At 41.4% G+C, this 27090-nt stretch overlaps 1 protein-coding gene across 1 annotated transcript; it reads right to left on the bottom strand.

Moving 5' to 3' along the window:
- Positions 1-2263: 2263 nt before the first annotated feature.
- Positions 2264-27090, bottom strand: LOC128760243 (sodium- and chloride-dependent GABA transporter 2-like). The gene is made up of 15 exons (XM_053867437.1): positions 26794-27090; positions 26298-26482; positions 25970-26104; positions 19919-20059; positions 18789-18876; positions 14395-14527; positions 11929-12063; positions 11673-11776; positions 10307-10431; positions 9718-9830; positions 9510-9647; positions 7998-8100; positions 7011-7111; positions 5674-5844; positions 2264-4154 (listed from the first exon to the last, which is right to left on the bottom strand). The coding sequence occupies exons 1-15, from the start codon at positions 26799-26801 to the stop codon at positions 4005-4007; spliced, it is 1830 nt and encodes a 609-aa protein (XP_053723412.1). The 5' UTR covers positions 26802-27090; the 3' UTR covers positions 2264-4004.

Below are 27090 nucleotides of genomic sequence, written 5' to 3'. Positions count from 1 at the left end.
TCACTGTTCAGCAGGTCTTTTTCTTATGAAAAACACATGAATTATCCAAATTGAACCATTAACTCTGAGACATAAGGGACGCCATTGCACTACATATTGGTAGAATAGTGAGTAACGGAGTTAGTGATGAAATATTAACGCTTTTGGGGATTTTTTTGTTTGTTTGTTTGTTTTTTTCAAAGTGATCCGTGGGACATCATTGCTGTTCCTGGCAACTGAAATTATTAGGAGTGTTAACAGGAGGCTGGAGGGGATTAACAACCCATCATTTGCGTAACACCTTTTGGAAGGCTGTTCCAAAAATGCCTTGCAGACAAGACATAAAAATGCCAGAACAAATTTATGGTTCAGATTTTTGGCACACCAAAAATTAGGCGCCACCAATCTTTATAAGGCAGATAAATCTGTGTTGTCCAATTTGCAGTGGAAATGTAATGTACGCGGGAAATTAGGAGCTAAAATAGAGCCTTATGTGACTGAAGACGTCCGGTCAAAAAGATATAAACAAAAGCAACTCTTTGAGTCCCATCAGCCGTGGTAGTCATCCGCTCCGAATTTCAGGATCATTGGTGCCAAAGGCAGCACTAAGAACCAAAAGTTTTCACTCCTGTCAAATGCATAGAAAAGGCCATTGGTTACTTTTGAAGGGCCATTTGGAGTTTTTTCAAATTTCTAATGGTTTTGTTATATTCTCACCTCAGTGAGAAATAGGTGCAAATAGGCAGGTCTCATTAGAACTCCTTTAAGTGCAGAGTTGTAGGCAAGGCAGAAAAAGTAAGTGGGGAAGAATTTGTTCGCCTGTCTGAGAGTTGGAAGAGCCTTTGGGTTCTATCTAAAGGTGATGATTCTATATCACGCTTTGTAGTACGACACTGAAGTTTGGATTAAAAGGGTTACTGACATAGTGGATAACTAGCTCAAGTGTATCACTTTAGAGTAAGTGTCAGGTTGAAGAATCCAATTTGGACTGCATTTAGACGGCCCTCATTGGGTCAGAGTAAAACTAAAGCTGATTCTTTTTTATTCATCACCAGTTCAACTCCAAATATAACTCATTTAAAAAAAATTCAATGGGGACTTTTTAATTCATTGTCCCTTAAAATACCGAAAGAAATTTGAAAATATATTGAGAAATAAACCACAATAAAGTTGAAAATGTGTATAAAATGAAATATTGTTATAATTGTATGACATATTTACTCATGTTTACATCTATGCTTACACTAAATCTTATTTTGATCTTGTTATTTAAGTATATATTTTTTAGGTTTCCCATCATGTTCAGGTTTTTTGAGAACATTTGGTGCGACAGCCCCTGATAACAGTCGCAGTATATAATGTAGCCCTTTAGGCCAGTGGTCCCCAACCTTTTTATCACCGTGGACCGGTCTACGCTTGACCATTTGAGCGTGGCCCGCAAGGTATGAAGTTGCCACTTTGAACCGTCAGATAAGGCCTCAAACATATGGTTCACATGATGAACCATATTTCAAATACGACTGCTATTGTCTGTTAAAACTTTCTTCTTCTTGGAAATTGCGGGCTCTTCTCCTGTCTTTTCACGGAGCCTTTTGCTCTTTGCAAAGAAACTTTCCATACGGTTTCTGACTCATTTTGCAAGCTTGTGAGAATCTGGCCTTTTTCGCGAATTCAAGTTTTTTTTTCAAAATAAAAGATCATTCAAACTCAGATAATACATAAAACAGAAATAATTAAGGGGGTTGGCTATTTGACAGCCAAACCCCGATCTATTGCGTTTAAAGACCACAGTTGGTTTGAGTTGGTTTGAGATGAGACAGCCGAGCTGTTGTAGTCATGGTGTTGGGGAGGTTCAGTTCAAAACATTTCAGGCCGATGACTGCAGCTCCTACTTCCCATCCTATTGCTTGTGATGTGTATGAAGAGAAACTCTGGTGCTTCCATGACTTAGGATGTTTCTGAGATCAGTGCAGGACTAAATATAAAGTCACACACTTACCATTGGAACTCAGCCCCATCCCGTGAAGTGTGGCGGAGAATGGGGCCATTCAAGAAGAATAATCGACTAGAACCCAAGATGTCATGCAGGATGATTGAAAACAATCCTTGTACTTTTTAAGACAGCGACAGTGTCATTCACACGTACAAGAGCAAAATCACAAGTGTTCGATGACAGACATGCTTGACAGGATGCCAGTGAGTCTTTCCAAATGCTGGTGCTGTTTCCACGCTTTGGCAGAAAACCCTTGAAGGCAAACACCAGTAAAAGAAATGGAAGTGAAACTTGTAAAAACATTTTTTTTATTCCAACAAAGATCAACAGTTTATTCGGACGTGGCAGTCGAGACAACTAAGATAATTTATACCAAGAGCTAATAGCTTTAGCTTCACCCTTATGTTCTTGAATGAAGGTGATTGTCTTGCAGGTCGAAGGGCCCGCAGCAGAGATACATTCAGTGCATCACAATCTATCGGCGTCCACTTTCTAAGCATGCAGGTTTAATGTGTCGGTGAAAGGGTGGTTTCCCGGTCAGCGTTCTGAAATAAGGGCTTTTACAGTGCTGTTCAGCTGAAGCCTTTTTTGTGTGAGGTCGAAACAGAACTGTGGTTTTCTTTCGCTTAAATTACAACATCCACAACTGCTCTCAAGTTCGTATGTGTCAAGTTGCATTCATGACTGGAGCATACGTCACAAAGGTTCAGTTGTTTCAGATTCCACTAATAGACTATGTTTGGCCTGTAACTATGGATCCATAACAAAACAAAAAAAAAAACCAGAAAATGTGTGTCTGTTTCAATGTTTGAGTGCTTTAATATTGTTTTTTGGTGAATATTTTGACCCCTAAGTCAGACTTCCAAACCCAAATAGCTTCTAGTGCTGATGAAGGTCCCTTGACTACGACTTTATTCTACATATAAAAATCTGGAAGAATATTCAAGTTAAAATAATATAATCAACAATATCTAGTATCATTGCTCATGTTTTAATGAAAGCACAGTAAAATCATTTTAATATTATTGATCGTTTGGTATTCAAGTAGAGTGGAACGACCCCAAGGTTGCTGTTGTTGTCTTGACTCGTCCCAAATCCATGAATACCCAGCCGTCTGGCCCTGAGTGAAGTGTCCTCAAAACCAGACTGACCACCCGGAATAATGCATCCTTGAATGTTTGGCTGTGCCCTTCCAAGTGAAGGTAAAATCTAGAATTCTAATGTCTGGTTCCAAGAGCAGGTCCTCCCCAGAGGAGGTGACCAACATTATCCCACAATTCCAGACTAGACTGTTAAGTGGACTTTTGTTTTGCGCCGCACTAAAGAAAATATTGTCTGGTAAAAATGCTTCATTGATCCCTCCATCCGCACTAGAGGTCCTGCCATTGGTAGAAAGTGATAATGGTTTTCAGCATAAAGCAACACATGCATGCTCTTTGTAAAAAAATAAATAGTAATAATAATAACAGTAATGAGAAGTTTACCCAGCCTGTAACTTATTAAATGGGCTTGTAGTTAGTCCTGTAAACTTCTGACCCGACCATTAACTGCACGAGAGACCACCCCTTTTTGTTTTGATGATTAATTGTGAAAAAACGTCATGACAATGTGAGTGTGTGTTCCATTAAAATAACCAGAATTAGCACTTAACAGCAAGGTTTTTGTCGTATAATAATGCATTAGCTGCGTCTCCCGACAAACATCCATTTTCAATTCTCCGCTGTCGATTCAAAAAAGAAGTGCATTGTAGAAGATTAAATAGGATTAAATATTAAACATAGGCAGCTCAGGAAGTCAGAGCTGAGGCCACTCTGACATAGGAAAAACGGTTAAACATTTTCGTGTTCCTCAGTATAAAATAGGCATCTGGCGGTGGCACATTGTGCTTTGCTGAATGTTGATCTGAATCACTCTGAGCTGGAAGCTTCTAAACAGATATTGCTTTGTACTCTTCTTCAAAGATGCATATTTGTAAAACTGCTATCTAACGCCACACCAGACTACACGGAAATACACGGTCGCATTGATCTTCTCACACTTGATTCTCCATCTCGCCCACACCGAGTCCCTTGTAATCGTTGGCAGCAACAGGAAGGTTGTTGTCAGGGTTCAGTGGGTATTGCTCAGGCTGCTTTGCAGTGTTGGGCGGGTGGAGTTCAGGCTGACAGAGCTGCTTGATGTTCTGTTGAGACAGTTAGATATTAGAAGACAACCAATCAGAGTAACAAACATGGTGTGAGAGCTTAGCTAGCAACAATATGCATTTGGCCCAGTTCTATATTTCCCTGATACTTGGGTGACGGTTCGATTCATATCGTGATTGAGATGTGTTCATTTTAAAATAAATAATAACAAAAATGCACATCACGGTTTCCCACAGACACTTGGTGTAAGTGGCAGTTGTATTTGTATATTTATAAAAAGTATTGTTCATTAAATAACCAATATCCAACTACTCTCTACTACTTACGTTTTGCAGCCCAGGACCACCATTGATCGCATAGATGGTGTTATTCCTGTGCCGATATATATATATATATATGCTAGCATCAACATTGGTTCATTGGTTCATCAGCATTTAATATTGTCACTAAAAAAATTCCGATATATTTGAGAATCACCAGCGTGCGAGCATTACTAAAATGTTATGATGAGTGTACATTTAGAAATTCATTTTAATAAGCCACACAATGAAGCAGAATTCAGGTGAAAGGTCTTTCTCAATGTGCATAGCTTCCAATGTGACCCCAGGTGTTTTATTTAGACACTGAAGTGCATGACTTTTTTTTCTTAGATTATTGATTTTCCAAAAGATTTGTCCTCCTGACAGACACACGGTGCTTTGCTGAACGAAGCTCAGGCACAGTACAGTAAAGGTTTTAAAGGTTAACATATAATGAACTGAGAACTTGTTTGACCCTTGAATAACAGTGTTCCACTGAAGGGAAAAACAGTGGCGCTGGCTGAAATGTGTCTGAGAGTTGATCATAAACAGATGGAGAAACCAACGGAATGGAATGTATGTGACTTATTGAAAAGCGGATTAGATTCAGCTGACTTGACCAGAGTTTACATCAAACATCAAGAGCACAAACTCTGGATACCAGATGAAAATAAGTACACTGGGATTATTTAGTCACATTGCAATTCAGCACATTAAAAGTTTCCCAATACTTGGATGTAGTGCAACATGATTCATGAACGTCGATGTTCTACAATAAATCCTCAATACACAATTAGCTGGAGAACAGTGTTTTTAATACTTTGGCAGTTTGACTCAAACCCTGTGGCAAGTTAGACGGACAAACTGCTTAGTTCCGTGCACCTGCTGTGCGCTCAACACGTGTCCAACACGAGGTGGAAAAAGTTGATCGAATCACTTTAGCTGCCACATTTTCTGGTACGGGCCTCTTGCAACTGTCAACCGTCATCACCAACAAGCCTCGGGTGTTCAGCTCGCTGTATCTCTCACTTGGCGTGACACGCTGAGTAGTAATCGACCACACCTTGGCGCTGCAACTTACCAAACAATCTCAGCAGGTAATACAATGATTTACAGTGGCACTAGCACATTTGCTGCATTAACTGAAGGCTTTATGGCCACAAAAGTTTGTGAAGCATTTATCAAGTTTTTGATGATGATTTATTTGCATCGTGATCTTAAAACTGCCTTTTAGCCAAGACAAACAGTCAACACGTACCTGCCATATTGTGCCTTTCATATGTGACACTTTGAAAATGATCCACAAGGGGACCAGTAACACACAGAAGAGCCCCAGGGACCAGCCCAAGGCGTAGGCCCAGGTTGGGTACACGTAGGTTTTGTTGAATTTGAGTGGCTTGTATCTGGCCACAGAGAAGATGAAGGTTCCCTGTCAAGAAAACAGACAATCAACTTTCACTGTCATAAATCCCAGCCTCTGTGAATGTTGCATAGGGGTGAACAATAAAGCTATTTTGTTTGACTGGAGTGAATATTTTAGTAGTTACAAACAAGAATTGCCTGTCCAAAATAAATACAGGAAAACATCACTCCTGGTGTCACTCAACCAATAAGAATTTGCCTGAAGACAAAGGAAAGTTGCAGGTGTAAAGTAGGTGACAGCAAGATATATATTTCTGTATTTGAGAAGCTGATGCTCATGTGGATAAGATCTTTTCACACGGTGGTCCGGCTCATGTGTCGCCCATACGGAGGAAGCAGCAGGTTGCTGAGGCAAACAGATCAGGGGACTCGGCACACAGAGTGCTGCTGAGTGACCTTTAATCCATTTGTCCAAAACACATTCATATGACTGTGTAAACAACCACTCACACTGCATCCACAACGACAGTGAAAGGAGGAAGACAAGCAAAAGCAGGCTAAAGTTGGTGGTTCTGGGGCCTTCATGGAATGCACAGTAAAATACCCAGCTTCTTCCCAATATGACAGTTGCAGCATAGACTGTATAATAGCTAATGTATATACATATTGTGTTTTTCACATATGGTCTCATGTTTCCAGCCGAGTTGAAGTTTCTGACTCCTCAGGTGCTGCAGGAGAATGTTATTTCACTGGAAGATGAGATAATTTATCAACAGTTAAAATGTTTTTTGCCCACAGGGTGGCTGGACTCTCCCAGAGATACGATTTCCAGAACACAGGGAAGGCATTTGAGGTGGCTCAGGCCACCATCTTGCCAGGATGCTTCTTGAAAGCCCCACTTGTGAGCTGATCCAGGAACTGGGTGGAGGTCTGGGGCAGACCCAGTACGTGCGGGACAGATTACGTCTTTGCCTGACTGGGGAATGCCTTTCCTGAAGAAAAGGAAGTCTGGGACTCTAAATGATCATATTACAATATACTTTAAATTACATTAAAGTACACTAAAACGGAAAGTTCAAAGCCTCTTTTCAGTGCAGCGAACCTGGCGGGTTGAAGTCATGTCATGTTTTTTTCTCTCATCATCACTGAATACTCTATTTGGTGTGATTATTTTCAGGTTAATGTGGTTTGGTTTAGTGATACAGGTGTGACAATTGACAGTATTTTACTCACCAGACAGACAGATGGAGTGATGTAGAGCCAACAGATCTTCATCAGAGGCCACGGACGATACCCGATCATGTCCTCTATGTTGTCATAGAGGCGGTCAGCACCTGTTTTAGGGACCGAAACGCTTGTTCTTCAGATTGTCTCTATCATAATAAATCCTTAGATTTATAGAACAAGAAAAACTGAGAGAGAGCTGAGTTCAATGACAAACAAAAGGGGTGGAGTCTGGCCATCGTTCCAGGGCCATCTACTAATGCGACGCGGTGATTGTAGCTTTGGCCTCATTTTATAGTTCAGAACAAGGAGGTTTGCGTTCATGAAAACATTAAGCACAGGCAGGTGTGTGTCGCTGATGCCATGTCATAGTTCCCTACTGAAGAAATATGGTTTTTGTCAGCATTTTTGCCGTAGACGAGAGGAATCCCGTCACCCCTTCAGCTCTGGACTGAGCGGCCTTTGTGCCAGGGTCAAAGACTCCTTTTTGTAGATGAAGTGGGCATTCCATTCACGATCTAATGGCATTTGTAAGCTTTTTTTTTGTTTTAAACTAACCAGCTAATTTACATAATTGCCCTACTGAGACAAGCCATTTTTCTCAGACTATTTTAGCTTCCTCTTGAGGTCCTCCATCGGTCGCGGTCAAAACAAAGCAAGCATGAATGGATGAGTGAATAAAGGGTTCTTCTTAGTGCCATTGAGTTCTTGGAACAGTTTCAGTTGAGTTTAATCCAGAAAAGTGCGGCGCAGCGGCTGCACGTGAGTGGAAGAGTAATCCACAACCAGGGCACAAACTGAAGGAGTTACTGCATGAGAAAAATGTTTTTGTTGCAGTACATCCTACTTGAACCACAATCTAGTCTGTAAATAAAGAAGTGTCTTGTTCTTTATTTACAACTGCATTGATGAAACAGTAGTCAATTGTTTATTCTGTAAATAGGGTAAGCAAAATGCAAATGTAAAATATGTAAAATGTAAATATATTTAACTCACCATATATCCATCCGATGGCAATGGACTGGCACACAGAGAGAAGAAGAAGATTGTTGCCGCTGCAGACGTAGTGGTCGAACAGTTGAAGGAAGTACAATCCCCCCTGAGAGATGAAGCACAGGACCCAACAAAAGCATGGTTTACGCATGAGGAATACCAATTACGGATCACTTTTGAACAACGAAATGGACTGTGGAATTGGAAATTCAACTGTCTTAAACCTCATATAAAAAAAAGTTTGTTACTGCACGTAGTCATCGGGACCTAATCTGGCTTTAGAAGCCTTACTCTCCAAATAAAGTGACAGCCAGCCACTTCTGCTGTCATCTGTCCGAGCAGCCGAACCCTACTGTCGTCTGAGCCGCAGGACACAGAGACATTATGTCTTGATCCAAGCCGGCTTATTAAAGAACGCAAAAGCAGATTGTCCTCGCCTGCCACACGCGTTCATCCCACAGAAGTGAAACAGCGTGTGCCCCTCAGAGGGCACTGGAAACCTGGGACAGCTCTTTCTCATATACTACTGAGTGCTATAGAAATCGTGGCACAAAAGAGTTGAAGCCATGATGTGCGAAACAACTGCCAGATTTTATGCCAAAACCTTGCTTTTGAAAATATCTGTCCAATAATCTACCGTCAAAATTACATGTGGTGTACCACAAGGCTCTATTTTAGGTTCATTTTCTTTTCCTTTACATGCTTCCTCATGGCCAAATCATCCACCAAGGTTCTGTCTGCTTCCTCTAGTGTTGTGTTGGAGACCACCAAGCCTGAGACCAAGTCAAAGGAGAGACCAGTGCATAAAGAGACCAATTCTAGGACCAAGTCTTCCCCATCCCAAGTCAAGATCAAGACCAATCAGGGGGGTGAAACCAAGAATCCGACTGAGACCAAAGTAAATACAGAACTTGATTCTATGTATTTCAATTATGGATTTATTTCGAAAAAAAATGGTTTATTTTACAGTAAGAAATCTGATATGACTAATAGACTGTGCTTCAGTGTTGAGTTTGCTCAGACTTGGTCGGTGGATGCTCTTGCCTCACTCTCAACTAGTGTTCTCCACTACAACACTAGGTTCCACTGGATACCATGTCTCAATGCAAGCAATTAGCTGAATTGACTGGCGATCTATTGGCACCATGTTCATCATAGAATCAAATTTCAGACTCTATTCATAAGAAATATGGTGAAACCTTCGTCTGTCCCGTCCTGGTAAACTGAAACCAAGTCAACTGTCTGTCTGAGGATAGACAGGCAGCTCCAACAAAGATATTAAGCAACACAAACCTCAGTTCCAGCTTGGGACTTCTGACGTTAGAAGTCCACTACTTGTATATTGAACTTGTGTCCCATGACAGTGGACTACTTTTTAAACTGCTAACTGCTGCTTAAGACCCTATGTGAGGTACATTTGTCAAGAAAATGATGGCCGTCACCATACTGGCCTGACTGCTAACATGATGGAGGGAGGGTTTGTATTTTCTTTATGAATAAAGAAAGTCTTTTCACCTCAGTTACGAGCAGAAGTCCGAGCAGGAAACACACAGTGCACAAGCAGAGCAGCAACAGCTCTCGGCGATACGCTCTCCTGAAGACGGTGGGGAACATGTCCGTCACTGAGGTCATCAGACACTCCAGACTCACAAACTTGATAGAAAACACACACAGGTTAGGCATCAATCGATTGTATGGTTGTAGCATTAGGACTGATGTATACTTGTGTGTCTGCTCCCAGCAAGATGACCATGATGAAGAAGCAGATGGCCCACAACTGAGGCAGAGGCATCATGGCCACTGCACGGGGGTATGCGATGAAAGCCAAGCCAGGTCCTGCAAACACACATGAGCCAGAGGGTTAAAGATAGGAATTAAAAATGAATAAATAAAAACAACCATCTGTTAGCATTCAATAGTGTTCGATCAAACCTTTAACCCCTGAGTTGCTATACACCCAAAATTGTGCAAGCAATACACTCAAATGAAAAGAACTGTTTTGGCACTCTGGAAAGATTTCATTTGATGGCCTTTCTTTTGCTGTATTGCTGTGGTTTAGTGGTTGTCAGTGAAATATGCTGCCCTCTAACGACAGAACATTTGAACTGCGTTACCCCAGAGTGACAGTCGAAAGAAGTTTCCCTTGGTAGAACAGTTTGCCCGCAGCTGGTGCAGTGTACTGAGACAGTTGTGCCATGATAATAACACATTTCAGAGCACAACAAAGTCAAGCCCTTTTCTTGTATCTATAGGTTTGGATTGTGTGGCCTTGTGTCAGTAATGGTTCAGACGGGGTGGACAGCAGATCTCACCGGAGGCAGCGACCTCGGATATGGGCAGCCCTTGTTCGTATGACATGAAGCCCAGAACTGAGAAGATGGCGAATCCTGCCACGAAACTTGATCCTCCATTTACCAAACAGAGAACAAAGGTGTCCCTGATGAGACAAAACAAGATCATGAATGTGTGTTTTGCTTGAACTTCATGGAAAATTGATGTGATGCTAATCCACAACACAGACACGATTACAATCCCCCAGGAGGAGCAGCGCTTCTCCCTGCAGACTTCTTCTCTCCCTCAGCCTCAATTAGTCTGTGGTCGACCCTCAGTTAGACCAGTCAGCTCGCAGATCTACTGCCCATTCACACCTGAGGTTTCTAGAGCTGAGCTGCAGGCTGTCGTGGTGTTTGTCAGGAACGGTGTCGCACACTTCACATTTTGACACAATATTTATACAAGAAAGAAATCTCTATAGATGACAGAGGATGATGCTCATCTAGAATTCTATTTCAATGTGACTAAGATAAGAGGAGGAAGAATATTCGTTAATTCTTTATGGAAATTAAATGGAATTATTCAGGGGAATTGAATGAGCCATCAGAAGAAGATAAACATTTTTTGAGCAAACAAGATCATTTTTGGTTTTGGAGAACTGTCTCAAACATAAGTTCTATAGTTGATGAATATTTGATGAGAAAGGTAACTCATATTTGTTGACTCAGAATAAGAAGTAAAAAAAAATGAGAGCTGTTTTTCATAATACAATTGTGGGCAACTTGAAATATTTCTATTAGAGGTAGGACTTCACAATAAAATCCACTGAACTAGAGGTTTTAGAATGCATTGGTTACAAGTAATGGCATTTGACATAAGTGAGATGAAATTTAAGCTGAATCTCAGAGGCCTAGTTTACATTGTTGCTGAGTTTTAATAGCATTTCTGTTTGTTTATAAATTGATTCAAATTTATTCTAATCAGCCCTCCAGTTTTTTTTGATTGATTTTGTTTCTGGATTTTATTTTTTTTACCTCCTGTATGTTTCATTCTAATTTATTATGTTTGTTTTTTTTCATATTACTGTTATTTTCTGTAAGAAATATCAGGGACTACCTTTACTTGCTCACACTTTTCCACCTCATTTACCGCATCCTTGAACCTTGTTGGATCGACATTTTGCATCATCTCGTCTCTAAGTCCAAACTTCTATTTGTTTCTGATCTTGTCCGTCCTAGTCACAGCCAGTGAAAAGGCCCTAGCACTTCTACTGTAACTGTCTTCTTCATCTCAACTATGATGTCAATTATTAATGGTGCAGGTCCAATAACATAGTACAGCTATTTGCAACACAAAAGACAAAGCTTTCAAGTGAGAGAGAGAGAAAACAGGTTTGATACTTACTTGTAGCAGTTGTTGTTGAACTGATTGTAGCTTCCCAGAGCGGTCAGCGAGCCCTGGCAAATCCCAAAAGAGAAGAGCACTTGTGCACCAGCATCCATCCAAACCTGAGTCGAGACGGAGCAGAAACATTTTTTTGCTACGAGACCATCTCCAAACATAAGCCGACTAGAAGTCGAAACTCGAGTCTTGGCAGGATTTTGGCCTTGGCTGAGCTGGTAGCTCTTCTGGATGTACGTCTTAGCGTTTCATTACTTACTTGAGGATCCACCAACCTTGTCGGATCAGGATAGAGGTAGAAACGTATGCCGTCTATAGCTCCGGGCAAAGTGAGTCCTCGAGCCAACAGAACCACCAGCATAACGTAGGGGAAAGTGGCTGTAAAGTAAACTACCTGGTGAAGTGAGACAAAGTTCCTCATCATGCTCTGGTCACACACTCACACACTTCAAGTCAGGTATGCAAAATTATCGGAAAAGTTAGGTTAAAAGAGCCATACCTTTCCAAAGGTTTAATATTTTCATGACTAAATCACTTTGATGCACCATTTGGTTGATAGTATCTACACAGAAACGTTTTTTTCAAACATGAAGCATCGGCTAATGAAATGCAACAAATCGCGTCTTACTGCTTCAGTCAAATCAAAAATATTAAACAATCCATAAGTGTTATTCACAAGAATGCAGACAGGAGGCGGCTCCTCCTTAGCCACTTGTTTATTCAACAATGAACAATGGTAATAACGTAAAAACATGATTTGGACTCTAATCCAGAGCATTCAAATGTGTTTACTCAGGGCTTTTGTCATTACTGAATCACGATCCAAACAGAAGCGTGTGGTATTGTGCAGGAGTCAGAGACTGTTTAGTTAGCGCTCACACTCCAGCTGTGATACTCCGGAAACAGCCTCAACAATTGAACCTCCTGTCTGGTCACCTGCAGGATGGACATACAGGAGTGGACCAGGAGGAGAATCATGAAAAGAAAAGTCTTATTTACGCGTCCTGATGCCGCAGACAAGCCACAGTTGGTGCTTGTTGCAGAGGAGCAACCGGCCTCCTCCTATTCCTGCAGTTACCTGAGCAGCAGTGTGGCACCACAACACCATGCTGCAGCATGAATACATCGCCACTTTCTTGTGTTTGGCTATTTCACCACTTAGTCATTTTCTCCGGAGGATGTTTTTGAGTGATACGTAAGTAAGAGTCTTGTAACTCAATGACCTTGCCGTGGGCTTCTGGTTATGGAAATGTTGGCGATTTGTCAGTGGCGATATGGAAATTGGCCAGGTGCGAACAAAAGCCGTTTATAATTGCTCACATCTCCGTGTTGAGGGAGTGTTGTGTACATGTATTAAAATTCTTGTGGGGGCAAATGTTTGTCCTCATAGATTTGTCCTCTCTCTCTCTCTCTCTCTCTCTCTCTCTCTCTCTCTATATATATATATATATATATATATATATATATTTATATATATATATATATATATATATATATATATATATATATATATATATATATATATATATATATATATATATATATATATACATATATATAATTTTTTTGTGGGGAAAGGGTTATGGCAATGAAAATGTCCCCACAAAACATAAGAACATAGACTGTGTGAGCATGTGTGTGTGTGTGTTTGTGAGCATAAAAGAGGGCAGCAGGAAAAAGGATGTCACACATGCTGCATCATATGAAGCCGTGCCTGATCAGCAATAAACTGAGACTGAGTGACAATCTAAAGAAGGTACAGTACCAAACAGTGGATATCAAAAGACTTCCACTGCCGAGCTCATTCAGAAAAGATCAGAGTTCAGCAGAAAAAAAAAACTGTTGCTTCAGTTCTTTTAGTGGGATATTTAGTTTGCTTTGTCGCTAAGTTTGGGACAAGACGGCACAGGATCAGCCGCACAAACAAATGAAGCGTTTCCTCGTCGTCTTCCTACGGGATAAAATGAAGAGACCCGCCACCTGCCGGAGCTTCGAAGTTGAACTCCTTCAACCCAAAGTGGTGCGAGTCACTCGAGAGAGCTTCTCAGGACGCCCCCTCTTGGTGAAGTTGAAGATCACATACAGTTCTATATATATATATATGTTTCTTCATCTTTCGTTGCTTCGTGGGGTCCATGCGAAACTCTGAAAGGTTTCTGGAGAGACTTTTTAAGTTTATTTTATTATTTTAATTTCAATGATTGGCTTGTTTTTATGATTTATTCCTAGCAATGAATATTCAGTTTATTTCCTCCCTCCTTTTATTTACAGACCATTTTGTTCTTATTGATTTAACTACATCTTTCAAGGTCATCCTCGTTGACAGATTGACTAATACATGCAGCAGGGTCTCATTTGTATTCTTTTATATTAAATAATCTTAATTTAAAAAGATTTCCATTGAGCTTTATTACCACAACTTTTCTTCTGTTCTTTTCTGTGATTTTTTTTTTAAATTTAAATAATGTATATTTTGAAACAACTTGTCACGTGTTTAAACATAACTGCGGCTCACAACCGCACAGTATAACTGAGAAAATGAAAAGTGTAATACTCGTGGAATACAATAGACTGAGCTCAGCTGCCCACCAATACAGTTGCTTATCTGGCTCTTTGGAAAAATTAAAATATAGCCCAATGTAATGGAAAAATGAAGAAGAGCATCCCGTTCCAGACCCTGGGAAAGCCAGAAGAATGTTTCAATGAAAGAGTGTATGAGGTTTACCTTTCCAGTGGATCTGACTCCTTTCCACACACAGAAGTAGCAGAGGATCCAGGCCAGTAATAGGCACAAGGCCAACTCCCACCTGAGGCTACCAATCTCCTCAATCCCTCCGGATATTCCCAAAACTCTTCTCCTGGAAAGACAAACATCTCATTATTGTACCAGAGATGATGGTAGTTAGTTTGAACACAGCAGCACATTGTTGTCGATTATTATCATATATAAATCAAGAGTGTAAGAGAGTGGCTGTGATTGTGTTTTGTTTTTTTTTTTGACAAGACGATGAGCTCAGTTTGGGCAAAGTTTGACTGCACAAGTTGTGTTTCCAAACATAAGGCGAGTACAGAGCGAGGGCGCAACCTGTACTACCTCCCGCATTTGCCTGAGGTTGGTTGATTTCCATGAAGCCCAAATGTGATGACTGCAAAGCCTGCCACCCTAATCTTGTCTGGGCCACTGGAGGATATGACAGCGCCTGCAAACTCTAAAACCTCCACCACAGACAGCAGGGCTGTAGATGTGGTGAGAGATGAGGAGGAAATGAACAAATTGCAACAGCGTGATGCTGAGTTTGAGCAATATATTGAAGGTTGTTTGCCTACGATTTGGTTTGAACTTTAGTGCTTTTGTCTTTATTTCCACACGACAGTCTGGTTATTATTATTATTCATCAATGCATTCATGCAATTGATTAAATGAAAATTAACTTAACTTATTATATGGTGCAATATTTGAATATTTAGATTCTATACAACTGCTTTTTTTATTGAAGTCCAAGTCCAATATTTAAGTCCAATACGGAAACCACAGCAGATCTTTGTTGTGAGTGACGGAGCATAACTATACAGTATAATACACTGTCTGTAAAGAAGAGGGTAATTTCCGTGCTCTTTGTTAACTTCCTACAGTGTTCACAGTGTGACAGAGGAAACGTGAAACTTAGCAGTACAAATTGTAGTCGGCGTTCTCTGAAACTACAACCATGAAAGGAAGCACAGGCAGGTCACGTGACTCTGACCACATCTGTGCTTGAGTCAATGCAGAACAATGTGACACAGTCATGAAAGGTCAACAGAATTGATTTCATTTTTATACAGAGCTCCGTGACAATCTCTCCTCTATATTCACAATGATCAGACCTTTGTTTAGCTGAACAGGGGTCTCAAACCGGTCCCCAAAGGACCAGAGTGGGTGCAGGGTTTGGTTGCAACCAGTCACCTTTTCACCCAGCAGGTGTCTGAAGCCACCTGAGCAGTGAGTCTGGTGCGGTTTGTTTCAGCTGCACCTGATTGGTTAAACTGCGTGTGCTTGTTTGGTTTGAACAAAAACTTGCCCCGTCTGTGACCCCTTTCAGACCCCTGCTCTTTCCTGCAACTGACCACGCCCCTGCCAAACCACCAGGTGGGAAAGGTTCCCCCCTCAAGCAGCCCCACAGCTCCTCTTCCACCGACCCACAAGCGTCACATGGTTTATAGCACTATCAATGACCGAGCAGCCCTTTGAGGAGGAAGCCCTTTTATGATCGTGTTTATGCTTGTCACTTTTTATTGCTTCCTTTATGTTTAAAAACTGCTTGTTTTTGGGTTAAAGTTTGTCGGCTTTTGTCAAACATTATTCTCATCGGGTTGTTGAATGTGAAATCCTTTTCTCGTGTGGTTTGACTCGGGTTTAAGGAAGCCCGATGGCATTCATCCGACTGTCTCATTCGCCATTGTATTATATTATTACTATGATAATGTATCTGTGATTTTCTGATATGATTGAGCATCTAGATTTCTGTTTTCATGGGTTTTGATGACTTTTTTTAATCACAATTGAGGGTGTTCTTTGGTGTATCCTAAGATAAGCACACACAGCCAGCCGCAGCAACATCTACTCAACGTCATCTTGGATCGTGATTCAGTAATGACAATAGCCCTGAGGAAGGAAAGGGCATCTATCGCTACTACTACTGTGATGGGTCAGTTCGTCCCTGAAATAGTCAATAAGCTCGAATGCGCATCGCTCTGCAGTGGCCCAGTCAGAAGAACATTGTCGTGAGGCAAAAGGTTTTGAGTCCGGAATAGATTTTTAAGATCAATGCATTGTACCATGAGCTAGCTTGAAATATCAAACTGTATCATTAACTGTGAGAATATTGACCGTCCCCACTGAAATATTTTTAACAGCTTGACCACCGTAAGTAACTACTCTAACCATTTCACTCTGACTACGCAGTCATCGATATTTAGTTCTGCAAAAGCCTCCTGAAAAAAGGGGTTTGCTCTGTTTGATCCACACCATTATATAACCATGCATTAATACCTAACAGTTGTTATGTCACCGCTGCAGCAATCTCGCTTATCGATCTCCACGTCCCCTGATTCATCCTGTTCGCACAAACATTAATAGAGGTGGCAAAATAAATGCTTCATCCAGTTTAATAATTTAGTGAACATGGTACAAATGAATGTGGCACCCCATTGAAATAAAACTTACATGACTCCCCAACAATCATTGTGATTTATTTATCAACGTTGCAGCTCTGTGTCATGACTGGGCCTTTTTAGCAACAATGACCAACAAATACAGCCATTCCATCATACAAGGAGAAATTGTTATGTATGAAGGACTGCTTTTTGGGGGAAATTGTAAAAAGTTACCTGGAGGTAACTACAGTTCTTTGAGTACAAGCGAAGCCGCACAATGATCAATTCAAGGCGCTGAGTGAAAAAAGGGGCGATGTAGCAGAGGGCTTATATTGCCTGTGTTGGGCGGAGATTATATTAAAGATCTTTCCGAGCAAATGTGATGCCTTATAAGGGAATTAACCACTAGCGAAGTTGGTTAGAAATAAAACCTGATTCAAGTCAAAGGCCACTCAAGAAGTAACCACAGGGTACCACCCATGAAAAAACCTTTTGGAATAGTGACATCAAAGTTAGATAAGATTAGTACCTCTTAGAGCTAAGGCTAAACAACATGTCAAGTGCTTCCTATTTGAATGTTCTACAGAGTTGGGTAATATTCTCCTTCAAAGTATTTTTTTTTTTTACTACTGAAAGATAGTTTGACACCTTCTTTCCCTGTTGGAAGCAAGACTAACACAGGGAGGCACACAAAAGAATCGTCATCGAAGAAAAACGATCCATGATGTCGACCTCTACAATTTAAAAGATAAAACAAAAGGTTTCTGTGAAACCGCCATGACGCCCAAGGAACTAGCCAGATGAGTGAGCGATAAAGTTGTGGAGAATTGGTGGTGAAAATATTTACCAGCTAGAACAATCTGTCATCTGTTAAAGGAAAGAGTTCAGCGCAGGCAGGAGGCTCTAGGACCTGCACTTACAAAGGCTGTGTTGTACCATAGTCTCTTTAAGGAACAATTTTAGTACTCTACTGAACTCTAAAATTAATGGTTGCAATACTTGAGGCGCCAAGAGACATATTAATTATAAAATAGCAGGGCGGCAACAGCATTTATGCTCAATTAAGAAACACTTGCCCGACATGTGTTTTGGGTTCCCACTGAAAACTCAGATGATGGACTCAAACAAGAGGACGAAGGTGGAGTGGTGCAATTGCTCAAATGAGCAACAACGGAATGGTTTAGGACAAAACATGTTCAGACCTAAATCCAAGTCAGAATCTGCTTTAAGGCCTAAAAAGCTAACACTCTCAATGTAATCTTAATCTTTAGAATAATGGACAAAGACTGCAATATAGATGTGCAAAGCTGGTCAAGGTGTAGCCCAAAAAAACTGCAGGTGCGAGTGAGTAAAAGATGTTTCAGTAGCTGCTTCTGTTGGTCTTTAACGTCAAATGCCTGTAAAATGTGCTTGTGGTTGTAACATCACAAAACGTAGGACAGTTCAAGGGCTATGACTAGTTTTTTCCAAGTCGTTGTATTTACAATATTATGAGACAACCCTGAACAAAGTTCAAGAATATAGTATCGCTTTTGTAAGTCTGCTCGTAAAAAGATAATTTTCCTGTGGAGGTCATTGATGCCATCTTTTCACAGACCGGTTGTATGACCTCATTTCCTCATTTTATCGTTCCAAAAATCAGTACCATCAGAGGGTATTCTCTGTGCACAGGAAATTAGAAAACAAACATCACATCCTATTACTCCCTCAGGGCAGCGTGTCAGAGCCGTGGACAGAGAACACAGCTGTTCTCAGTCCACTTTGTGGTGTGGCGAGGACTGTAGACTGTTGGTCTTGGTTGCTGCAACTCCTATCTATGCATTTCTGATACCAGTGTTACACAGGTTGCGCTCTTATTAAAATAAATGTGTTCCTTGCGGGATTCAATTTCTCTAAAAGCTTTTTTGTTTGATCATTCTTTCTAGCCTGAGTTTCACATCCTCCAAGTCGAATTATGCATCATTTACATCTCCTTCTGATACTTACTCCCAGAACTCAGTGGCTGGCGTGGTCGCATTTGCAGCTGCGGTCGAGTTGGATGACATATTGGTTTTGTCAAACTCAACACAACGATCTAAAAAAACAGACACGTGACAACAGCAGAAGTTACATTAGGTTCCAAAAGAAAACATTCCATGAGTCATCTCTTGTTCAGATTCTGATGGCTACATGACATGAGAGATGTAAACGTTTGTAGTGGGGAGACAGAGCTGACCACTCTTCACCTTCTGCTGAACTCTAATACCCAGAGGGGCCACACCCAAAAACTGGAACTGGATCATTTCTCACTGGGATGGCCATTATTTGAAACAGCTGGGAGAGTCTCCGTTTCTTGGGAAAGAAATTTTTATTCTACATGAATATTCACTCCAATAGGTAAACAAACAGAGTGGAGTTGGGAAAACATCCACTGTTATTGGATGTTCAACTGAATTAAAAGTGAAACGATGAGGTCTCAACCTGGTCCCAGTGACAGACAAGTTTAGAAAAAGGTTAAAAATAAGTTACCCATGTTGACTAACACCTTTCTACTTGGTAAGGTTCTAACCCGAGTCTCTTGTGGATGACAAGGCTGAAAACGCCATTAGGAGACACATGTTTTGTTTATGTAACTGTATTTTTGCAAATGTTATCAAGCCTTGTTCCTTTTCGGAGGTGAACTTTCCACACAAACAACCATTACAGAGTATTAAAATACAAACCAATGGCAAACAAAGGTAATGGCCGAGGGTGGATTCAGGCTGAAACGTAGAATCTTAAAGTCAAACTTGGATTTAACTTGCTTCCCTAAGTTCTATCCACGAGTCATCTTGGTGGCTTCCCAGTTGAGCGTAGCACCTACTCATATCTTTACTGACTGGCCATGCTGAGGTTAACATATTAGCCTTATCATGTTACTTGGTCCACTGTGTACCATGACTTCTATCACATCCTGACGTAAGCCAGCTCCTGACTTGCACTGGCTTCTCCAGACTGATGTGGTGGCATATTGTTCAGTTAAATTTCCAGCTTTGTCATGCGTTACTAAACCTGCTTTATCAAAACTACCATCAGCAAACACATTGTTTTATGTTGGTATTACAAGAGTTGAACATTAAACATGGACCGGCACGTACCGGTGTTCCAAGTGTTCCGGCAGCTGGCCCAGGGGACTTCGGCACTGAAGGATGAGAACAGGTAGAAGAAGGCCCATGCTTGGATGACGATGTACGACACAGCAGCGTACGCAATCACAACCTGTGTGGCGTAGCCAATCCCTGAAGAGACAAATGCCATAAGCCGTTGTATACACACCAGCATCTAAATAATAAGATCAAACATAGCTGACAGGATCCTTGTCAGCTGTACTACATAAATTCCATGCATGTGGTTGCATCCAAAATCTCAGGCAAATCGCTTCCTTCGCCATGTTTTTCACTGCCATACAGAACAAATATCTCATTTTGAGACACTAAATGGTAAGTAAAATACACCCACCTGCGCTGCACTGAGTGAAGATTTTCAGAATAAGATTAACAAGATAACAGAGGGCGCAAAACAACCAGAATCTTTCTCTTACTTTAAGTGTTTAAAAAGCGTGTTATAGTCCAGAATACTCTATCCTAAATGCATAATATCATTAAAATGTGAGTGCACTTTCAAAAGCATAATGGAAAAAGATGAAATCCTTTTTTCTTTTCCATTTCTACCTCAGTTCCCTTGAGACCAATTTATTCTGTACATGATCATCGATGTGTGTTTGCCAGATAATGACCTAATGCCTTGTTCCATTTCATTATTTCAAAAGCGAAACAGTAGAAAAGAACTGCGTCCGTGAGCTTCGGCTTGGTGGCCGGGTGTGGGGGTGTGGGAGGTTTCAGCCACTCTGTTGGTCGTGGAGGGACATGCTGAGACATTTTGCGGTTGTAACAACAATAAAGACGGTTGTTGCTAATGCAAGGACACTGCCAAACTTTACAAGGTCCTGGAGTCCACCCCCACATGTTCTGATGGAAAACCCCAGTCTTACAGGAAGTTCCTGACAAAGGCTGCAGTTTGGGACAAACTGCATGAACACCTCATCAGAATCAGCTTTTTTGCCAATGTCAGTGAGGACGCCACCAACTAGGAAAGTGCTTTGAGCAAAAATGAACAAAATAGTACAATAATAATTAGAATAGTGTTCAATTACAGTATGGTGGAAACGGTCTCAGTGTCCTAGTGAGATCATATTTTTTTAATTTATTTTGGTTGTTTATTTTCTGTTAGATAGAAAATCTGCAACACCTGTAACTCCCATCGGTGCAATATTCAAAGGCGTGTTTGTATCCAAGCTTTGGAGTATATTGAGTTTGAAAACTGTCTCCAGTGGCAGAGACATGGGCAGTTGTAGTTAGGCAGCGGGGGAGAAACAGAAAGCAAATTCAGGTGGGAAATATTCATACTCTGGTGAGGTTCGTACAGTAAAACAAAAAGAGACGCTGCTTCTGCTTCTTTTCATTCTGGAGTACATTCATAGTGAAATGGAGGGAGCAGAAATGTAAAGCAAAAATGGAATAGCAGCTGGCGCTGTAGAAGCCGCAAGCTTCAGTTTTGCTTGTTACTGTCTGGTGACACACACTGTAGATTTTGTTAGTTGAGGTTGCCTCAGATGTACTACAACGTATCACCATCTAACCCAAGGGCATAAAGTGCATCCTACATTGTTTTGTATCTGTATTAAAGTGTTCAAGTTTCAGTGGTCATTTTTGGCTGTTTGGTGCCCAGTATGTGAAAGACGAAACAAACAAACTGTCCCTGCGTTTCTGACTCAGACACGGATTTGCAACAGTGATGATAGTGTCAGGTCACAAGACATTAGAGTAGCTTCCTCCGACTTTCTTCAGAAAACACGAAAACGCATTCTTTATAAAAGTACTGTCATTCCAAGGCAAATAAAATGATGTACAATTATTGACCACAGTCCTGTTTTCCACATCAACACCAGCAGGCTGTGCCGCTGACTAATCACAGATGAAGGGCGTCGTCTGGTGAAGGGGATGCAAAACAAGGTTAAGGTTGGGAGACATTTCTCCGGTACATAAATTAATATTTATTGATGTAGTACTGAAAAATATAACCAGATTTTCCATTCCACGCTTAGAATCTATCCAGGCAGTGTGGCGGTCAAGCTCATGTTGAGACAAGAGCATTCAGAGACCGTGACCAATGATGGGGTCAAGAGCAAACTGAATATAGAAGCAGAAGTCTGTCAGTCATACTGAGAAAGAAACTGGTTTTTCAAAATAAGTCTGTTTCATTGGAGCAAATTTGTAGTTCCATCGGTACTCGTATTGAAATATAATCCCACACAATTTGTTTTGTATTCTACAAAAGGGGAGTTCACAATTGTTGTCATCATTAGACTAAAACAGATTATCCAAGATTAGGAAGGATTTTGCTCCAACATGTGATGGATGCATGCGAGTCCTCGACACAGTAATTATTATGAATTGCCCTGCAAACTTTCCTGGTTTCATTACAGCGTTTGAGTTTGGAAAGATCATTCTTGCCACTCCGTCTAGTTTCTGCTACAGTAGTCCTGACATGACTTTAATTTTAGTCGTGTCCAAAATGCTGACAAGAAGCGGTTCCCACCCCCGACATATGGCCAGGGATTACCAAGGTCATGGGGCATGTTTTTTCTATATTATTGACGTATAGCATACAGGAGGAAGCAAAGTTGGTGTCACCAGTTGGTGTCCATTTATCTTGACGGTGGGGACGAAAGCTGCGGTGCAGTCAGCAGCAGACCATAATTGAATTAATACCCTCCTCTAAATGTGATGAATGATCTCCTTCAGCCATCAACTAGAAAGAAGAAGTCAAAACAAAGCACAGGAGGTTTCCACTCAACAATTACCGTGTATCACGGAAATCCACGGGCTCAAGAGTTTTTGGAGACTTAGCTGGATTAAAGTGACTCAGAGACAGTGACTGAACTTTTCCTTACATGTTCAGGCGATAGAGGCGGTACTGGATCGAGGCGAAACAAATGTCACCACTGACAAAATGTATTTGTATATTTCCAATTCCAGCTAAACATCATGGGCAATCCAATTCCGACGCCGGTGAACATGTAAATCTTCTATTTGTCATTTACTTAAATGGTTAAAATGCATTTTGAATTTTAAACTCCCCTACACTTTCTTGTTCCGCCACAAAAGTTATTTTCCTAAAACAGATACATTCATGAACGGGTTCAGAGGCTGACAATCCAGTTTCTCATCATCCCTGCTGGATGTGCTCATAGGCTTGAGGAAAATCAGATTGTGTGTCTCCACTTCAGGTGGCGTTGCGACGGAGGAACCACAAAGGAGAGCCTGTTAGGATTCTTGGGGAATTGTGTTTTGCTCGCAGTACTCTGGGGAAGCCAGGGTGGGAGGGGCGGGGGAGGAGCAGTGTCCTACATCAAAAGAGCCACTTCCGTACTTTTCTCTGACAAGGGAATGTCTCTTAACAGCTGCTGTCACAGGAATATACGCCCCCACATGACCTTGGCCACTATTGCTCACATTTCTCCCAGAATTATGCAAAGGTGAGAACTTGACCAGGCTGTGAAGTCGCACTTTCAGCACTCCCACCGTGCCAGCTGGGACCCCAGCCGTGACTGAGGTTCACTGTCTTGCTACAGGTTAGAGTTCAAGACCTTTGCGCCACACAAGGAGTCTGAGCGTAAGCAGCACGCGTCACCGTGGCAAACAACGCTTTCCACAATGTGTTTTCCGATCAAGACTGGTACTATACAATAATATTTTGGCCCAGTTGGCAGGTGATGAGATCCACACGGACACCTCGTTTTTATAGGCTTATCACAAACACAAAGGGCGGAATCTGAGCCGCTGCACGGCCGGATGATAACTGGGCTTATAAAACTGCTGTTCACACACAGCGAAAAATGACTTTATCACTCTTGAACCGGCCATAGAGCAGAAACAGGTGGCGGCACATGAAGAAGCTGCCCATCAGGATGAAACACAAGCCCTTTGTAAATTCCATTATCAGGAAAATTGTCTCTGTTATTGCACGTCTTTTATTTGGTGTTGAATCACAACGCATAAAGGCTCGACTGTGTGTGAGATTAGATACTGTCTTATCAGACGTTTGCACAATAATAAGACATTTGTCTGCTGGAAGAGCTCACACCCTCTGCAACTTCTTTGATATAGATTTATTGTAGGCACAAGTGCAAAGGTTCCAAAGTTACAGACCCTTTACAATCACATAGGATGATGCAAGAACAGTATAGAACAAAATCAGAATAAAGACCAGAACTTGGGAAGTTTGATCTTTTAAAAGTTAACATATTCTAATGTTTAAGTTTGCCCCATAGAAATTGTAGAATTGTATGAATCAGATTTAGCTTAAATTGACTTCTGCGTTCTGCTCAATAGTCTTAATATGAACCCGGTGCTCTGACATTTGTCAGCTTCAAATTATTGACTCTTTTATCGAGATTAACTCATTGAAATCATTTGTTGTAAATAAACACTTTCACTCTTTCAAATGCACTTTTGCAAGCCCTTGTTTCAGGCAGTTTAGGCAGGACCTGAAACGCATGTTTATCATGGAGACGATAAGACTGCTCACACATCTCTTTGCTTTGTCAGAGTACTCATGTGGGTATATTTCAGTAAAGTGGGCAACAATTGACCCAGATGCGTGTTGAAAAATGATTGCCCGCTACATTGGGCTCGAGGTGGGGGCAAACCTCACACGCGCCGGTTCAATATATCGAGCTCACTAACAGAATTGGTCACTAAATCTCGGACACAAAAACCAGCGCAGAGCTGGATTAGAACCAGGACCTTTTTTTCTGAGAGGTTGCTGCACTTGTGTTTTAGTTGGTCTCGGACCTGGGAAAGTCCCAGTTACGCCCCCCGTTGTTGTCACCTGATGTAAGATTTTCCAGGCGGAAGAACGGAGAATTCTCACCACATTGAATGCTGCAACGTCATCGAGTGACTTTTGGTATTTGTGTCTGCACAATTGCGCGATGGAGAGAAAACGCAACAACGCGGTTGCAATTGTATTTTTCTTCTTCCTCTTTCGGCACTTTTTCTAGACCTCATCGATGACCGGAGTCATTGACTATGTTCGGCAGAGAATCGCAGTCCATCTTGCCCTGGCGATGCGCACAAATCTGCCTCTTAACTTACAAATCTCTGTGAGTCTTGTCGAGCTGGGCCTGGAAGCCGGATCTCCAGTAAGCTCTGCATCTCCTCATCCAACCACTGTGACTCTTTTTTGGTCACTGCCAGCACTGTTGGGCTGCTTAACAAATTTTCTGGGCTTTTAGCTAAAGCAGGATAGCTCTAGTGTGATCACACCTTAAGGGCCTTTAAAACTGTGGTCAGTGTGACCAAACACAGGGTTTAGTGATGCAACTTCCTTCTTCAAATTAGAATCAGTTTAATTCTGTTTTAACTATAAATGAAAAAGGCAGGGTTTGGTGAAGTGTTTTCTAGTCATGTCTTTTTTTTTTTAAGTTTAGGAGGGATTGAAGTTTGAATAACACTTTGCTCTATCTAGCCTGGCTGCTAACAAATGGTTTTGAAAGTACATTATAGTTTTCTATTATAGACCAAGTCAACTGAAGGAAGACCAATGTGACAGGCTGTTTTTTTTATGAACACCAGGAAGTGTATTTTGGGGAAACCAAGCAGTGAGATCAGGACTCAAGGGAAACACAGAGCATGGGAATTAGGAGAAAAAAAAGAAACAGAAAAGGGAGTCTTCTGTTTGGACTGTCTTGATGAAAAACTTTTTATAACCTCTCTGTTCTTGAACCACATTTTAGTTTCCATTTTTAGGAGGATCTGTACTTGTTGAGCGATGGGATCTTGTTTGCCCACAAGGAAGAGGGAGTTTTCATTTTTCTTTTGATGATGCAAGTCAACGCGAGCTTGTTCTTAAAAGACTGTAATGAGTCATGGAATTGTTTTAGATTCTTTAGTGATGCGTTGCCCTTGAAACAGAGCCGTCATTGTCTGCATTCAGATAAGCTTGCGGAAAGATAATGCTGAAACTCAGTATGGGTGAATAGTTCAGACAGTTTGTGTGGCTAACATGAGTTATCTAGCACGATTTTCAATTTAGGGAAGTAGCGAGTCATGCTCACGCATACGACTTCCTCATTGCAAACTAACCTTCCATCAAAGGGCAGAAGTGTCTCCAGCATGTGATGCATCCTTGCGATGTGTACTGTCCCATGGCAGTCTCCAAGAGGAACATGGGGATTCCGCACGCCAGAAGAAACAGAACATAAGGAACCAGAAATGCGCCTGAAAAAAGCCACCAGAAACTGTGATTCAGACGACATACTGAACTCCTCTGAGCCTCAACGTCTGCTTCCTTTCAGACGCAATGCTTCTGAGTCCTTTTTTTTTTCTTTTTTTTTTTTTTAACGTTGACATAAGCCTTTGTTTTCATCTTCGACATGAGATCAAGCCGGGATTGACAGATGCTCTTTCTTACCTCCCCCATTTTTATAGCACAAGTAGGGGAACCTCCAGAGATTTCCCAAACCAACCAGGGTCCCTGCCACGGCCAGCAGGAATTCCAACTTGTTTGCCCACTGGCCCCGGTCCAGAAGCTGCGTCTTCTTCCCTAAACTGTTATCTGGTGCAGGCACATCAAGGCTGCGTCCTTTCAGGAATTCCCTTGACATGATCAAAAGCAGCCGCAAGAGAAGAAGAAGACGCAACAGTGAGCAACAGTTTCCTGCTTTCTCCTCCACGTGTGTAACAAGACAAGAAATAGAAAGAGCTCTGGACTGTGCGGTAAGTGAAAATTACTCAGCTGACCAGTTTTTGGCTGTAGTGATCAGCATTGTTAATTTAGTCGTTGAACTTAAGCTAACAGGATTATCAGGGATGGAAAGTTCTACAGAGCAGCACACAATCATGCAATGTTTTCCTCTCCGAATTAGAGCGTTCAAGCAACATGGAATAAAACAGCAGTGTCTACTTACCCCTCCATCACAAAGCCCCCTCCCCCAAGAGTTGCTTACAGCAACAACAAACTGATCTGTATTCCTCTCAGCTGGGTGCACTGCAGGATCGCTAGAAAAACATGGCATGAGCAGAAGGAGAGTGAGAATCGAGGCAGGTTTGCTTTCCTTTGGCTCCTCGGTGAACAGGCTATTGTCAGATTTGGTGTGCGCACCATGAGGTCTGTCTAGAAAAGTGTTTGGCTCTGACAAAGGTCGTGGGTATGCCACTTCCCTGCAGTATTTTTCCACTGAGACAGGAGCAGCTTGTGTCATTGA

The sequence above is a fragment of the Synchiropus splendidus genome, chromosome 6, assembly GCF_027744825.2.
Source record: "Synchiropus splendidus isolate RoL2022-P1 chromosome 6, RoL_Sspl_1.0, whole genome shotgun sequence".
NCBI classification, from domain to species: Eukaryota; Metazoa; Chordata; class Actinopteri; order Syngnathiformes; family Callionymidae; genus Synchiropus; species Synchiropus splendidus.
This window is presented reverse-complemented; position numbering and strand designations above follow the sequence as displayed.